General features: G+C 45.7%; 1 protein-coding gene across 2 annotated transcripts in view; it reads right to left on the bottom strand.

Moving 5' to 3' along the window:
- The window catches only part of Mindy4 (MINDY lysine 48 deubiquitinase 4), a 152,848-nt gene that overhangs the window by 63,541 nt on the left and 71,433 nt on the right, over positions 1-17,874 (bottom strand). For both annotated transcript variants that reach the window (XM_008827521.3, XM_029560838.1), the window contains exons 6-7: positions 6,963-7,018; positions 2,328-2,434 (exon numbers count right to left, since the gene is read on the bottom strand). In XM_008827521.3, coding sequence (XP_008825743.2) covers positions 2,328-2,434; positions 6,963-7,018 — 163 coding nt within the window. The remainder of the gene's footprint in view (positions 1-2,327; positions 2,435-6,962; positions 7,019-17,874) is intronic.

The following is a 17,874-nucleotide window of genomic DNA, read 5'->3' as shown; positions in this document are numbered from 1 at the left end:
CTTTAATCCCAGCACTTGGGAGGCAGAGGCAGGTGGATCTCTGTGAGTTCAAGGCCAGCCTGGTCTACATAGTGAATTCCAGGACAGCTGGGGCTACAGGGAGACCCTGTCTCAAAAAGACCAAAAAAAAAAAAAAAATATATACTTTGGCTCCTCCAGAGATCTTAGAAGTCCTATGATCCTCCATCAGAAGTTTTCTAACCTGACCTCACATTGAAATTATCTAAGGGGTGCTTAAAAATAAGCCTAATGCTTAGACCACAGGTCAGGCCAATTCAATCTGCATTCCTGAGGGTGAGAATCTAGCATCCAAAGGTTTGTTTGGTTTCTTAGTGTGCTGGTAATGAAAGCTAGGTCTTCTGTATGCTTGGCAAGTGCTCTACTGATGAACAATATCTTGGCCCCGTTATCAGCTTTAAACTGCCCCCAAGTGATTCCACTTTGCAGTTGGCCAGGTTTGAGAGTCAGGGCTTTGGCACAGGGTTGGCCCATGAACCAAATCTAGCACCGACCTAGACTTATAAAGACAATTTTATTAGCACACAACAATGGGCATTTGCTTTCATTTTATCTATGGCTGCTTCTACATCATAGCAGCAGACATGGGTGTGACAGAGACCGAAACCCTAGGCAAAGTTGAAAGCATACTCTCTACTTCTATAGAAAATGATTTCCTCTGGAATGCCACCTGTGAGTGATCTCCCATGATCCCTCCCTGAGCAATCTACTTCCCAGAGGGCTTACCACTACCTCCCAAGGCCTCTTCTCCATTCTTCCAGAGCTCCATCATCTCTAGACTTCAGATGATACTCAGATTGTAGTTCATCTTCCACTAACCCTACTGTTACTGTCCAGATTCCTGGAACACCAATGCTTCCCTACCCTCCGATTCATGATCGTTTATGCCCCCAAGCCATGGTATTACATCTGGGGGAGCTCTGAAGCCTCAAGTGAGCTCTAATCCACTAGGTAGATTGTCTAGTGCCTCTCTGAGACCTCTTCTCAGTGTTAGTTCCTCCTATGGACCCAGATCACTTGCTGCTAGAATCAGTTCTTCTGTCTTTGCCTGAAGTACAAGGAAATCTCTGTGACAGAACTGTCTACATGCCATCATCAAATGTGGGCTGATAGCACACTGGATAAATGAATTCATTTACCAGGGCTTGGTTCCCCTTCTTGTGCCAAATATAACCATGACTATGCCTGAAATGCATTTCTCAGATGCCTAGAAACTATAGACTTATGTTTTCTGACTAAATCCTGTCTCTATTTAGTCTCCAGGATGCCACAGTGTGTCCGACAACCCAGAAGCCTGGGCCTTGCTTACTTCAGGTGCCCTGGGCCCTGGTCCTCCTCTCTTGCTGTGAGTCTTGTGCCCTCTGACTGCACTGGGACATACTCTTGCTAGATGGTCTCTAGGGGCCTCCAAGAGTCCAGCTGAAAATGGGAGTGCCTTCTGCAGAGGACAATAGTCTTGTGGCTACAGATGGTCAGAGCATGGACTCACAGCTTGAGGGCCCCTTCCATGTGTCTGACCCTCCGTGGCTTCAAAAGAGAGTAGAGGAGCAGAGGGAAGCAGAGAGGAGAGAAAAGGGGAAGGAAAAAAATTTTAAATCTTGTATATTCTGATCTGTGTGCTAAGTGCACAGTTAAGTGGAAAGGGAAGGAGGACGGCTGAATCTCCAAGAACTTCTAACCTGTCTTCTGGATGCTGGCTGGAAGGCCAGTAGGGAACAACAGGAGCAGTGCTCCATCCCATGGGAGTCTCACAGGAGCCCCAAAGGAAGAGTGAGCTACCCTGGCAGCCCAAGGTCACAGACACATCCAGTATCCCTGCCAAGGAGGCTGCAAAGGCCAGGAACCTGATCCCTATGCCCTGTGGCCATGGGTTCCTCTAGGAGGTTCAAACCTGGGTGTGCTAACTTCTGTCCTTCCCACCCTACAGCTACCTGAAGCCTAGTGCCAAAGGTCAGGGTAGGCATAGGGCCAGCCAGTCTCACAGGATAACCATCCTCTTGTTGCTGTTACACTGCACTGGTGCACGGCTGTGGTAAGGTAGCTCTGAGTCATGAAAGAGCAGGACCCTGCAGTGTCTACAAGAAGGCACAGACTCCACCCCCCTTCTTCTCAGGGAGGCAGGGGAGGATCCAGGACTAAACAGTTTTCCTGACCCTTGGTTCACGTTTCTTGAACGTCACACCCAAGTTTCTACTTCAACAGTGACCAAGAGATTACAATGAGAACTATTGGGCCAAAAATATTAGTCACATGATTTGCATCAGGATGTGTTTACCACAGACTTCTTGCATCTCTGAGTTGACACCTACCTTTGCTGCTAAGAAGTCAATTGGCTTTGACGAGATTTGCAGCTTGTGCATCGATGGAGGTGGGCACAGGATGATTTCTTCCTTAGTCAGTTCATCCTCAACATCCTCTGAAAGAAAGCATGCCATGGAGTGGCTCAGGAAGAATGGAATGGGAAGTCACTAACACCCCACTGAAAAGTCTGGAGACTCTTGAAAAGTGCCTGACCCTGCATCCAGCCTCCACGCTGGACCCTACTTGTCTCTCACTGTGCCAGAGGATGCTGATGGCTAGTCTGCTAGAAACGCCACGTGTGGGCAGAGTGAACTACATACCTAGTACCTAAAGCCAGTGAGTGAGCCAGGCCCAGCAAGGTCCAGCTCAGACACATTTCTTAGAAAAGGCAGGCAGGGACACAAGTCTGTCACCCTGAGGATACATGAGAGGAGGTCAGTGTTAGGGAAGGAGATATTACAGTTCTGGAAAAGCAGCAGAGGTAGATTCTTATTACTGACATTCATTGGCCACTTGGGTTGTATCACTCAACTCCCATTTGGCCCTTCGAGAGCTTGATTACCACTTCCCCCACTTACAGTAAGGATGGTAGATAGCTGCCCCAAATCAGACACAGAGATGGTGGTAGAGGCAAGACACAAACCAAGTGGACTGTGAATCACTCAGCACCTTGCCTCCCTTGGACCTCCAGCCCAAAGGGCACCAGACCATCTCCTGTCTATCTCCCCATACACCTGGGAGAACTGAAGCTGAAGAGAGAATCCTGCCGGAGTCTTGGCAGCATCAGCCTGTGACATCTCAGCTGGCTGAGACCCCCTCTCACCTTCCCCTCTGCTGCTGCACATACTGACGCGCAAATGATGGACACCAGAAGGAACCCTTGGATAAGCTGAGCACAGGCACTGCAGAGAGGGGTAAGGAAGGGCTTATGCCGACTTCCCAGAGTAACACGTATGTGCACCCCACTCAACTGCCTCTTTTTCCCACCTGGGGTAGAAGCAGACACCATACAAGGCAAACTCTAGAGGCTTATCCACTGAATAAGAAGCTACGGCATGGAAAAAGGAGGGGCCTGTTAGGAAGAAGGATTTTAGCAGGAGAGGAAGGGGGAGAAGATAGGGTAAGGGGTGAAAATGACTAAAATTCATTTATACATGTATGAACATATGAAACTGACAAAGTACAAAAAAAAAAGAAAAAAAATCTGAACTTAAGAAGCTGAATTTAAATGAGAAACTTAGTTAGAATCTCTGAAAACATTACACCATGACCACAGCCTTACAAAAATAACCAGTAATAGAGACCAGATGTTCATCCAGCAATATGAATGGACCTTAAAACTGGGTAGAGAAAGTAAGAAACCAAACAAGATGGCAAATATAAAACATGCACACCAAGAAAGGCTACAAACTGTATGGAAACCTAAGAGACTGGATGTTTGTGGAAGATGGAGAGCAGAGACCTAAAGGGAATAGGGAAGGAGAACTGGAGGAAAGCTGTCAGGCAGGCTGTGTAAGGGTGCATGGTGAGAACAGACACAGGGTTAGTCCCACCCTGTAGGCCCCAACTACAATCCAAGTGACTCCACCAGGCCTGAAGTTCAACTTGCAATGCTTGGGGTCAGGCTGCTTCCCAGGGGATGAAAGGGGCACTATTTAAGTCTATTTAGAGACCTCTCTTTAAAACGTTATTGTCAAAGGCAGGGGCACCCAGGTCAGCAACACGCTCTGCCCATGAGTTGAGTCTGGGATGAAGGCCAGGGGCCTCAAGAAGCAGGGGCTGTGACATACATAGGGTGGGGGCTTGTTCCTCCTGAAGCAGGCAGCCTCCCCTGGCTTCTGCAAAGAGGACCTGGCCCAGTGCAGGGAACTGGTTCAGGATCACATAGCAGGCCTGAGATCCAGATGTGGTGAGACCGCCATGCAAGGGAAAAACAAAGCCTGGAGGAGCAACATGCTGGCCAAGCAGACCAAGCTGTCTACAAATGCCAGTGCTTTGAGAATGCTATTTTTAGGCCCTCCTATGAACGTCTGGTTGAACAGAAGCAAGAGGTTTTTTTTCTTACTTCATATACCCTTTGCAGAGAAAAAAATTATACATGGGCATGTGGTATTGAGAGAGAGAAAAAAAAAACCTCACATTGCATTTGAGTGGGACCCAAAGCAAGAAGCATCGTGCTCAGCCCACAGTTCCACAGGAAGAACAGCCGCCTCTAGAGCTCTTTCTGATGAGCTATTTGAACATGGTATCTCTATCAGTGAGTCAGTACTTCTCACTGACCCCAACACATCTACTGGAAGGCCCCCAACACCAGACACCAACATTCTTTCTCCCTCTCCCAGTGTCCCAACATGAATCCTCAGCCTTCTCCAACCACTGCTGCTCTAGCCTCAGGATTTACCCATCTTTAAAACACCTCATCTCCACCTCACCTTCTCTCCCCACAGCCCCAGGGATTGTTGTGCACTTATCTATTGATTCACTCATTCATTTGCAGTACTGGGTACTGGACCTGGAGCCTCATGTATGCTATGCAAGTGCTCTACTACTGAGCTGCCATGAGGGGTCAGGGAAGAAGCCCACTGGTGTGACATCTGAGCAGATCTGAAACACTTGAGATGACCTGGGACAAAAGAGCCTCCTCACTTTGTCCTATCTCCAGAGCCTCGTCAGGCTCCAATGCTGGATTCTTACATGGAAATCCATGCTACGCCAAGTCCAGACAGCCCCGATGCACAGTCTTGCATGACGACCCACAGCACAAAACTTCAGCGGCTCCTTACACCCAGTGTTCAGCCCAAACTTTAGCACAGCAATCAGAATCCTTCTGTCTACCCCAGCTTCATCCTGATGTCCACTCCAGTGCAGGCCCCACTCCGCCCACCAGCATCTATCTCTCTCTCACTCTCACTCAAGAGTCTCTGCCTGCGTAGTTTCTTCCACATCCCCCAAGACCTGGCCCATCCTTTAAATGGGCCTGAATTCCACCTTGCTATGGAAATTTCCAGAACCCATCACAGAACTTGGCTTCTACACCTCTTGAAGTAGTTCAGACACTGGTCCTGTACTTCACACATTGCTATGGGAGAGCACCTGTCTCTGTCCCACTCAGCCCTGTTCTGCTCATGTCCTAGGGAGCTGCCTAACAAAGGCTCTCTAACCCCCCACCAAAAAAAGAAAAAAAACAGAAAGAAATGTTGCTCCTTCACAGAATGCGCCACCACATTTCTGTACCACTATATCCCCTCCCTCAAGACTTCTCTCTGCTTCTCTCTTTAACTCATTTCTCATCCTTCATCTCCTTTTCCTGTTCTAAACATTATCTGAGCCAGGAGCAGAGAGGGGGTTCTACCCCCTCCAGGAAGAATGTGCATACACTTCAAACAGCTGGCTTCTGAAAATTGCTAAACACTTCTTTCCAAGAGATGATCTCTGGGTTCTGAAGGCCGAGAACAACGTTGCTTTGCATCCATACATCGGTGGCTTTCATCAGAAAATCTTCAAGTGCAGCACCTCCCAAGACTTTGGATGCCAAGGCTTCCTGGCTCCATCCTTAACTCTGCACGGCCATGAATAGACGCCTGCCCTTCCTGGGCAGGGCCACATCATCCTCACCAGTGTTTCTAGTGATTCCTGAGGCTCTGGTACCTCTAAAGTGAGTTAAGCAACATAAACAAGCCTGCCCCCATGATCAGAGAACGGGCCGCACTTGCAATTAGATCAAAGCCTGTGGTCAGCTACACTCTCACACAAGAACTTCTGAGGGGCATGCTTTCCTCCTACAGCATGAAAGGGAGTTCTTAAAAGGGAAAAGGGAAGTCTGTGAACAGCTCCTATATACCAAGAAGGCCCAGCGGGTAAAGGGCTGGCTTCCAAGAGGGGAGCAAATGTCCAGAGCACAAAGTTCATCCTCTCGCATCCAATCCCTGGCCCGTCATCCTCCACTGCACTGTTGGTTCCCCCACTCTCAGTAGTCAGCAATTACAGACAGAGAGAAAATGCTTCAGAGCTGGAGTGCAAACCATCTGTCTTGCTCTCACAGAATGGTGACATGGATATATCTACACATGAACTGCACAGGGCTGAGCAGTAATGCTGAACCCCTCACACACTCACTGTGCACTCTTCACCTGAATCATGCTTATAAACTTAAGGGGATGAGCCGCCCCAGGCAGAGCTAGAGCTACACAGTATTTTGACCTAGAATTGTCATCTGGAAACCTCAGTCAGTTCTCGATGATCCCAAATCAGTCTCTGCCTGTAAACCCTCAAGTACAGATGGTCCAGACACGATCTATTTTTTGTTAGTTTGATTTGAGGAGACAATCTATTTTTTGTTTGGTTGGTTGATTTGGTTTGGTTCTGGGATAGGGTCTGCCGTGTGGCCTAGGCTAGCCACCAACTTGAGATCCTCCTGTCTCAGCCTACCAAATGCTGGGACTGCAGGCATGTGTCACCACACCCATCTATGACCAAGCCCTCTTCTAAGAACTGACAGGGAGAAAAAGGCAAGCAGCAGGTGCAGACACTGATGGAACAGTGGCAGATGAGATGGAAACTTCTACCCCAGTCCAGCAGGACTTCTGCGACACACCTCCCAAGTAGAGCAACCTGGGGGACCCTGGATGGACAGTCCCACCTACCTAGCTGCAGGACATCCGGCTCGTCATCTACCTTGTCAGACACTGACTGAGTTTTCCTGGAAAAAAAAGACAATGTCATTGTAGAGGGGAGAATGACAGAGAAACAAACAGCACAGCACAAAGAACACTGGCCCTGTCATCCAGTGTGTGCCTTGAGCAGGCTGCTCCCTCATCCAGCTACAGGCTCCACAAGGGAAGGGACCAAATGGCTCCCAGGGGCCTGTCAATGCAATGTCCTCTTAACGATGCACACACACCAGTCAGCCAGTAGAGATGTGCCAAGCCCGAATGGTGAGATACTTCACTGATTTCATTCTGATATTCTGGGGGACACACATACAGAGGTCAAATCTTGTCAACTGTACAGACTGCTTCCACTTCATATCCCAAGGCTTCGAGCTCTTGTTTGTTTTCCTATCTCCCAGTCTCCTTGTTGCCCCCCCACCCCCCAAATAAAATGGCCATTTAGGAGAGACTTCTGGAATACACTAATGTGTTTAAAGGAAACTTCCATTATCTTTCTGTGGATCTGATATGTTAACTTGGGTGTGCGCATGCACACAGAGCATTAAGACACTCCGTCCCTGTGGCAGCTTGGCTCTGACTTGTTTTCCTTCATCATGCATCAATCTGAACTAAAGGAAAATCAATTCTTAAAAAGAACACATTAAAAGTAGCACTATTACATCATTCTCCAAAAACTCATTTACTATGTTTAAAAAACAATGACAGTTCTTTTGAACATGGCATTGAAATATATTTTCCTGCAACCTCTTTGCAGGGTAAGATATGGCTGCACTAACAATCATAGTGCTGCCACGGTGCACCCCCATTGAATTGGTTTCCTCCTGAAGATGTATGAGGGGTGTGAGTGGAAGACGTGCAGGACAAGCAGTCCTCAGCTTGTGCTCATGCTTCTCTGTGGCTCCAGGACTGAGAGCTCTTTCCCCCTCCCCGCAAGCAGCCTAGGTCTCCTGGTACCCTCCGTACACAGTGAAGCTACTTTCCCTCATTCAAACCTAAACAACAACCCCTGAGTCCCACACCACCAGGATTCCATAGGCATTTGCATGGGGCCCAGGTATAGTAAAGAATGCACTGGGGAAAGGTAGGAGGGAGGGCTCAGGACTGGAGGGAGGGCTGAAACTTGTAGGAGGCTCCTGGATGCAGAGCCCCACCCCTACTATGAGGAAGAACTGAGCTGAGCTTCACCACCATCAAGAGCTTCTTCCCACAGAGCTCTCTAACCCCATCTGCTCCACAGCAAAGCCTAAGGGCCTCACTCCCTGTTCTTTCCATGCCTATACACCATGCCTCCGTATTGGATCCCCTTTTACTGATTTATACTAATCCCCTAAAGCCCAACTGGAGGGCCTCACCCAAAGGACACTCAGCTATTTCAACATTTACCTCCTATCACACAAGAAGCTTTCTGTCAAGATTATCTCCCTGTCCAGAGGACCCCTAGATAGGCAACAAAAGAACAGACAGAAAGCGTAAGATGGCACAGCAGGCCAGCCCCCAAAATATCCACATCCTAATTCCCAGAGCTTGCAGTCATGATCTTAAAGTGCCATGGAACTGTGATGGATCTGAGGTAGGGGATGATCCTGGGTCTCCAGGTAGAAGCAATGTGGGCACAAGCTTCCTTCCTTATATGAGAAGAGCAAAGGAGATGGGACCCAGGAGAGGAGGATGACAAAAGGGACTGGGGGTGACACAGTCTGCAGACGGAAGAGCCACAGCCAAGGAACACAGATGGACAGTGGAATATAAAAAGGCAAAGACACCGGTTCTCCCCAGAAGCCTACAGAAAGATCTATCCATGCCAGAACCTTAGCATTAGCCCAGTGAAATTGATTTTGGACTTCAGCCTACAAAACTAGGAAACAATGGATTTGTGCTGCTTGGCCATGGAATGAGAAACTTGCTACAACATCAAGATGGAAAGAGATGCACCTGGGAAGAGCTGCAACCAAGCAGGAAGATCAGACTGTGGGCTTTCTTGTCTCACTGTTTCAGATGTCCAGCCTGAGCCAAGCTCCAGAGGGTGTGGAAGGCGGCAGTGACCCTCATGTAAGTTAGGCAACTTACACAAGGTTGCACAGCTTAAAAGGGCCAATGCCTGGACTCAAACCCAAGCTACTGGCTTCAAACACTCCACTCTTCTCTTTCTTCTAATTTACATATGCTTCCCCTGCAAGAAACTTCCAGGGTATCCTGAGATCTGTGAGACAGAGTCCAGTCCTCCCAAGTGTTCCCGGTGTCTCTCGGTGAGAGGTGGGGATGATGTGCTGGCTGGGCAGGGAACAGCAGGGCCTCTCCCTGGTCATGGGACTTCTACCCAGAGGGCCATCCATCAGCTGCGGGAGCAGCTTAGAAGCTTTGTGTCGGTGTCCCATAGATCTCCTCACCAAAGGCGGCCTCAAGTGCGCTCACATGTGGAGAATGTGCTATTGTTCCTTTCATGTGTCTTATGGCATAAGCACTGCAAAGTTTAAAAGGTCAGTTTAAAGGCATGTTCTTGCCTTTGAGTGAAAACTACTAGAACAACAATGACAGAGAAAGATAAATCATGGTTTTAGAACACAGTCTCCAAGTGTCAGTTGTACAGACAGCCCAGAGGCATGTGTCAGGGTTTGCATCCAATAACCCAAGGCTAGCAGCTGACACATAACTTGTCCCACCCAGAGGGTCTCCACCTCTTGTTCTTGCTCCTCATTGTACCCTACAGAGAGAGGGAAGGGCCAGGGGTCCTATGTTCAGGAGTGCATGAGACCAGGTAGAAAGAGCCACTGGGAGACCTGGGTTTTTGCACCCACTCTCCCCAAATCTATATGGCCATGGGAAAGGCACTTGTATTCTGGAGGAACCAAGTTCCTTATCTATATCATGGGTGGGGGCTGAGTGTCTCTACTCATTGTGGGACATGACTAAGTACAGGTCTCTGAAGGACGGGCATGCTCCATTTGTGGCCTTCTGGAAGATTCTTTACTGCCCTGGCATCCTGACACCCTCAGAAATATCATCCGCTCTTAGCGCAATGCAGAGGGAAGGTATCTCTTGAGAACGGAGGTAAGGATCACCTTAATGAAACATCAGAACCCCAGGGAGTAGAGTTCAGTTTGACTCCTACTCCTGTGGCACAAGAACCTAGAATCTAAGAAACTAACAGAAATTTTCTCAAGTCGGTGGTGCCTGGGATAGCTAACAGAGGCAATGTGAAAAGAACATCTCTCAAACACTGAGTGATACACCTTGAGTGAAGGGAGAAAGAGGGCCAGCAGGCATGGCAGCACACTCAAACTGAGACAACAACCTGAGACATTTCACATTAGCGAGCCCAGGGGCAACTCTCAGGGGAATGAAACTTTAAGACAAGAAGACATTATGGAAAAAAAGTGAGTGTTAGTAATGGGTATATTAAATACTGGAAAAGATTCATGAGCCTGCTACTAAAGAAAGAGAGAATGTGAAGGGGGAAGAGAGAGAGAGAGAATAGTGAAACTAGAAAATCACCACTTTATATCAATTTTATTATTTACATAAGACAAATATCATCAATAGATGCTAATACTACTGGATCAGAGATTTGTAGGAACAGGCTATTGCATGACCTGCAAGGTGATTACTTCTTAATTACAAAGGGGAATGCTGTCTCTGTAGTAATGGAGTGATTGACATATACTACCTTAATGCAGTACCCCAACTTACCATCACCAAGCCTACAAGAACATTTTAGGGACAGGTGAGTGGCCTTTGATTGGATGTCTAAGCAAAGGCTGGGCCTCATCCTTCTGTGGCCACACAGAGTAGTTTCAGGCCCCACAGAGCCTGTGACGATGCTGAATTAATGTGGACTGTCCTGAGTGTGGACAGGTGGGAGAAAGTTCCTGTCCTTAGGAAGTTTGGGGTGAAGTGCCATAAATACTGAATTTTATTCTCAAATGGATCATTAAACCATTAGGGAGGAAGAAAGATGAGAGATCAAATTTGACAAAACTGAGGAACTGCTAGAGGGTTTTTTGTTTGGGGGTTTGGTTTTTGGCATTTGGGGGGGGTCAGCACTTAGGTGGGTTTGGTTTTTGGCATTCATTCATTCATTCATTCATTCATTCATTCATTCATACAAGGTCTCCCTGTAGCCCCAGTTAGCCTGGAACTCACTATGTAGACCATGCTGGCCTTATTCTCACAGAGATCTGCCTGCCTCTGCCTCCTGAGTGCTGGCATCAAAGCTATGTGCCACCATATCCAGCTCACAATTGCCAGACTTGGGTGGAAGTTACACATATGTTCATTTACTACATGTTCATGTACTACAGGCTTGAGCTTGAACATAGATGGGGTACAGTAAAGCAATAATGACTAAACAGAGCTTTTGAGTGACATTATCCAGATGTGACTCAGTTGGGAAAGAGAGAAGATAGATGAAAGGACATGTATGAGACACTGAAAACCTTGACATCCAGTGTCCCTTGAAAAGGAGTCACCAAAGGAAAGAAAAACAGAATGGGGAAAGGAAAATACTGAAAAGAAAACTGCTAGGAATGAACCGCTATGAATCTTCACAGACATATAAGGTGCCTCAATGAGACATGTAAGCACACATGCACACTTAGACATGTTGTGTTGAGACTATCAGATGGGCAGAGAAGAAGATCTGAGAGAGAAGATGGATCACCTCCAGACAGTGATGTCAACAGCAGGCTTCTGGGTGGCAGCAATAAAGGCGGTAAGACAGGGAACTAGCATTTTCAGAGTGATGAAAAATGACTGTTAATGTGGAGATTCCCAGGTAAAACTATCATTAACAGTAAGGGAAAGATGAAGACACTGTCAGACAGAGGCTTTACGTTCACAGACTTGCACTGAGTAAACTACAGGAAGGAAGGAAAAGGGGAGAAACTGGCAGACATCTAAATAAAACTAAATGATAAGGGACAATTAAAAACAACAATAGCAGCAGCCACCTTGGAATGCCGAAAACAAAGTGAAACACCATGCAACAGACAGCAAACACAAAGTGGAGAAAGTGGTCACCAGAATTCAAACTTTGCATTTTGAAAACAACTGATTAGGCTTGAACTGTTAAGCCAATCATGATTAAAAATTTAAGAGTAAATGCTAAAACTATAAAAATACAATACATAACTTCCAAATTAGAAAAAAAAAAAGAAAACAAAGAAGGAAAGAAATACCAACGGATGTACAAAAAAAAGTGCCACTAGGAAACAGTTGGGAAGTTTCCTGAAAAGTTGAGCATGACCCTCTGACTCTACAGTGACACTCCCGGGCACAAAGGGCCAGAGGACTGAACAGAGGGTCTCAGACAAGTGCAGCACTCAAATGTCCACAGCAGCATTACTTACAGCAGCCAAAGGGTGGGAGACATGGAATGCCTATCAGTAGGTAAGTGCAGAAACCAAATGCTACGGACCAAACAATAGAATACTATTTTGCCACAAAAATGACACACTGATGCACACTACACTGCCAGTGAGCCTCAAGGGACCAGACAGACACAAAAGGTCACATGTCACACAATTCCATTTGTGCAGATATCACAGGATGCCAGCTGCCTAGAGCTTTGGGGGCAGGCGGGGGGGGGGTGGAATGGGAGAAACTGCCTAATGACTAAATAATCTTACTTTGGGGAGATGAAAATGTTTTAAGCTATGTAGAGGTGGTAGTTACATGACATTGGGACTGTACTAAATGTTCATTTTATAGTGGTCAAGTCAAAAAGAAAGGAGGAAAATAAGAAAAACGAATGTGTGACTGAAGCAGTGAAGTGGTTAAGAGCACTGGCTGCTCTTGCAGAGGGCTGGGTTCAGTTCCCCGCACTCACATGGCAACTCACTAGCACCTGTAACTCCAGTCCCAGGGGATCCAGTGTCCTTTTCTGGCCTCCCTGGGGCATAAAGTATGTTTTGTACATGTAAGCCAAACACTCATACACTCATACACACAAAATAAAAATAAGTGAATCTTTTTTTGAAAAAGAAAAACTGTGGCAAAATGAAATCATGCAACATAATAAGATGAATAAAAGCAATTACATCGGTAATTACAACAAAGTCAAACAAATTTGCAGCTAAAAGACAGACTGATTTTGTTTCATTGCCTCTGTGGTCAGTTCCTTCCTTCCTTCCTTCCTTCCTTCCTTCCTTCCTTCCTTCCTTCCTTCCTTCCTTCCTTCCCTCCTCCTTCCCTCCTCCTTCTTCCTCTCATCTCCTCTCCTCTCTCTCTCTCTCTCTCTCTCGTCTGTCTCTCTCTCTCTCATTCTTTTTGATAACGACACCAAGGCAAGTTTATTCTGAAGTGTTATACCCCAATACTGACTCTCTCACTGAGCTACACCCCCAGCCCTACCCACAAAATGTGATTTACAACAGGAGTAACTTCAAGCTATCTTAGACCACTAGTGAAAACAGCCATGCATGGCCCACAGCACTGAAGTTAGAGGCAGCGCTGTAGGTAATGATCTCACTGGCCTAACTCAAAGGATGGCTGTCATCACTCATGCTAGGTTCTTTCCTATATGAGGCTTTTCAAGACACCTTTTGCTAAGTTTTAGATAGCTGTTGCCACTATACAAGTGCTCAGCTGTAATTTACCCACTTTCACTCACACAAACACTCATACTTCTTTATACAGCCAATCATCCTGGAATATGAAGTCACCTCTGATCCCTACAAAACGTGTAAGTAAAACACCAGCACTCCTCATGGACCAGCATCCTATTTCTATCCCCAGCACAGAGTCCAGTATTCCTGCATGGCCAACTTCTCAACAGCTGAGATCTGAGGGAGGGTAAGGAATACACAGTAGGCGTTACTCAAATGCCTGAGAAGAAGATGGCTTAAATAGTGTGGGAGCAGAAATGTGACCCATCTCACTGATGGAATGAGAACTGCTCTGCAATCTGCTAGCCCATGGCCTTTTATGTAATGTGCTGGATAGCTTTAGTGTCAACTTGACACACCTGGGTTGAGGGAGTCTCAATTGGGGAACTGCCTCCACTGGACTGGCCTGTGGCCATGTCTGAGGGGCATTTTCTTGATGAGTGATGTGGGAGGGCCCAGCCCACTGTGGGTGGTGCCACCCCTGGGCAGGTGGGCCTGTGTTGCATTAAGAAAGCAGGCTGAGCAGGGGCCAGGGGAGCAAGCCAGTAAGCAGCATTCCTCCACAGCCTGTGCTCCAGCTCCTGCCACCAGGCTCCTGCCCTGAGTTCCTACTGTGGGCTCCCTGATGAACTGTGACCTGGGAGATGTAGGATGGAATAAACCCTTTCCTCCCCAAGTTGGAGTGGTCAGAGTGTTTTGTCACAGCAATGGAGAGACAAACTAGGACATGCAGGCAACACTGTAGGGCAGCAACAACACATTATAGACCACACCTCCTGCAAAGCCAGGCCTCTGTGTTCTCTCAAGAGACACGCAACACAAAAGCCAAACAGCAAAGCGTGAGGAAATACACCACCTGTGAGCTAGCTATTAAAAGCTCGTAAGACCGAATGTTATCAGAGAAAACGGACTTTGGAGTTAAAACATTATTAGTGATAAGTCTTATTACAGAATTAAAAAGGGAAAATTTAGTCACCATGAATCTCTGTATTCCTAAAAGCAGTCTCAAAGGAGGTAACCAAAACTTTGACAAAAGGAGAAATTGTTCAATTCATGAGTATAGGATGAAATTTTAGTACACCTCTCTTGAAAAATAATAGAGCAAACAGAAAAAAAAATCTAACCAAGAATAAAGAATATTTGAAAATTAAAATAACATGCTTGATTTAACACATCAAATCACTAAACAATATATCTTCTTGGCAAGCCTTGAGGCACATATAAAAGCTGATCACACAGCAAGTCACAAATCTCAAAATATTCCAAACTGCATTTTTGGCTACAAAGAAATTTTAAAAGAATTTCATACTAAAAAGCTATCTTCTCTAAACTCCTCTCCCAAAGGAATTAGTACATGAGTAAATTCCAGAGAAATAATAGTAGAAATTAGAAAACATTTCAAGGGTTACACTGAAAACACTGGAGAAGCAGTAAAGGATGTAGAGGGAATGGAACATAAAGACACCTATTACTGTGGAAAGTGAATGGGCAAAGAGCTAAGCCTGGAGAGACAGCCAGCCAGGTGAGAACAGAAGGGCGGGAAAGTAAGCACAAGATTCCAAAGTCAACAAATGAGAAGTGGACTCAGCAATCCCCAAAACTAGATCTTTGAAGACACTAAGGGAAACCAACCCTCTGGAGTCCAGGCATCATGACTGACAGAGAAAAGGGAAGCATAATTAGCTGTATCAAGAGGAAAAGGGGGCATCAAAACTAAACATCTGAAATAGAATATTTTCAGTAGAAGCAAAGAACATGGATAGGGTCAAAAGAATACATTTGAAAATTGAAAAACTGGACCATAGTCTACAAAACTCACAAAACTTGGATGGTGAGATGCTTCAGTGGGTAAAGGCACTTCCCACATGAGCCTGGCAACCTCAATTCAAATTCTGGAACCCACATAAAAATGGAAGGAGAACTGATTCCACAAAGTTGTCCTCTGACCTTCCTATTCACAGTATGGCATAGACATGCACACACAGACACACACAGACACACAGACACACACACACACACACACACAGAGGCATGGATCCACACACATATAAACTTTTTCAAAATCACAAAATTGACTCAAGAATGAACAGAAAACCTGAAGCTATAATCGTTTTTTTAAAAGCACTGCCAGGCAGGGTGGCACATGCCTGCAGCACCAACACACACTTCAGGAAGCTGAGGCCAGAGGAACACTTGACCCAGGAATTCAATACCAGTTGTGCAACATCATAATGCCTCAATCTTAAAAGTAATACCTGCTTTAAAAGGCATCAATATGCTGGGCTTGGTGGTGCACGCCTTTAATCCCAGCACTTTAATCCCTGCAGGGGCAGGTGGATCTTTGTGAGTTCAAGGCTAGTCTGGCTACATAGTGAGTTCCAGGTGAGCTGGGGCTACAGGGAGACCTTGTTTCAAAAAGAACACAAACAAAAAAGTCATCAATTTAAAATTCATTCTATTTTCCACCTCAACGTACACATAAATAGTTTTGCTGATGTGTTCCCCCAAACAGACAAACTCTGTCCAGTTTCCATTCTGCACATAGAGCCTTCTGACCCTGGGCCCCCACCTAGCTACGAATCCAGGGCATCCCTGAAGCTCTGCGTGGGGGAGGTAGGTTTCTGGCTTTTTTGTTAGTCATTTTTTTTACTGATAAAATTAATAACAGTCTTCCCTCAGAAAATGGTTGTGAAAACAAAATGGGTGACTGTATCAAGTGCATACAGAACACAGCTCCCCGACAACAGCGGCTATGTATGAGCCTAGATAATGAAGAATGAGGCTAGAAGAACCTTGACTCCCCAAGCCTCACAGTTGCATATGTAAGTGCAAAAGATAAAACAAACCCTAGACAACTGCACTGGCATAAGTCTGAAGAAAATTATGGCCCCATAGGGATGCAAAAATACTTTTAACAGTAAAATTTTAATAGTGTAATTCATACCAACACATCAGAGTTTTCTTTAAATTATTTATTTAATAACCATATAATTAGAAGAAGCATTTCATTACAACTACAACAGCATTGACATATTCAATAACAATTTTCTGAGCTAAGATGCATCTTTTTCAAAATTGGCTATAAATTTTTGGGTTTACAGTTGAATTGTTGCAGTTATATATTTTACTCAGTTTAAACCCTGTAAGACATAAAATTAAATGAGGTTTTAAACTTTGAAAAAGATCTCGATTTCATTATTAAAATACAGAGTTTCATACAGAAAAATTCATTTTTAATGCAATTGACACTAAGATGTACATGCGTTTCTAATCTCTATATATCTGATTATTACTAGGCACAATCGGTTACTTTCTGAGCTCCTTGGCATCTGAGCATGGATATAGTCATCAGATAGATTTCAATGGTAAGGTTTTTCACATCTACTACTTATTAAGGAGCAAACTTTTATGCTTTGAAGAATTTTTTTTTATTTATACACGAATTTCCCAGGTAGCACCCTCCCATAGCCTCCCTCACCTGATTAGAGCCCTTATACTCTGATATCCCTGCTACAGTCTGCTGTGTTGTCGGTACCCCCAGCCATCCCAAACTACTTGCCCTTCTGGTGAATCTAGTCAGCCTATCTAGAGGTCTTTGTTTTAGGAAGGTCAGCTGTTCCTCATCTAGCGGTAATCAGTTGTCTCTATTCCTTTGGATAAGATTGGGGTCTGCTGTTCATTTTCCCAGTTCTGTGCTGGGTTCATTCTGGGAATCTTTTGGCCATCTTGGCCAATAACTCAAAAGAAGGTATCGCTTGTCTGGCATTGTTGCTTGTTATGTAGCCTTTAGCTATACATATGGACTCTTATGAAGTTATGTTGGGCCATTTAATCGTTGGTTATACTTTCCTTTTGGGTGTTCAAGGCCATACAGTTGATCCAGATAAACTGATTTATTTTAACTCTTAAGGTCATTTGAGGATCTCTTCCTCAGGGGTCACATGGGCTTGGGAGGAGCCCCTGGCTCCTTTCTTTTACCAGTTCTGCCTATGTGAAGATAAGTCAAAGGTCCTGCTCGACCATGGTTGGCTTCGCTTGGAAGCATGGAGGAACTGTCTCCTCTGTCTTGACCCTCGTCTTTATAGACTGAACACTGGTTCAAGTCCATCTGGTGGGGTCTCCTCAGCCTCCTTGATCAAGAGGACAGGTGACCCACCACCATTACAGGACATTTTGAGAGATGCTCATATTCCTCTAGAACTAGTTGACCTAGGAGGGCAAGGAGCAAAAACTAGTTGACCTAGGAGGGCAAGGAGCAAAAACTGTTCTTTATGTCCCTCTGA

The sequence above is a fragment of the Nannospalax galili genome, unplaced genomic scaffold (genome assembly GCF_000622305.1).
Source record: "Nannospalax galili isolate Female #2095 unplaced genomic scaffold, S.galili_v1.0 scaffold132, whole genome shotgun sequence".
NCBI lineage: Eukaryota > Metazoa > Chordata > Mammalia > Rodentia > Spalacidae > Nannospalax > Nannospalax galili.
The sequence above is the reverse complement of the archived record's forward strand: the minus strand, read 5'-3'. Positions and strand labels throughout refer to the sequence as shown.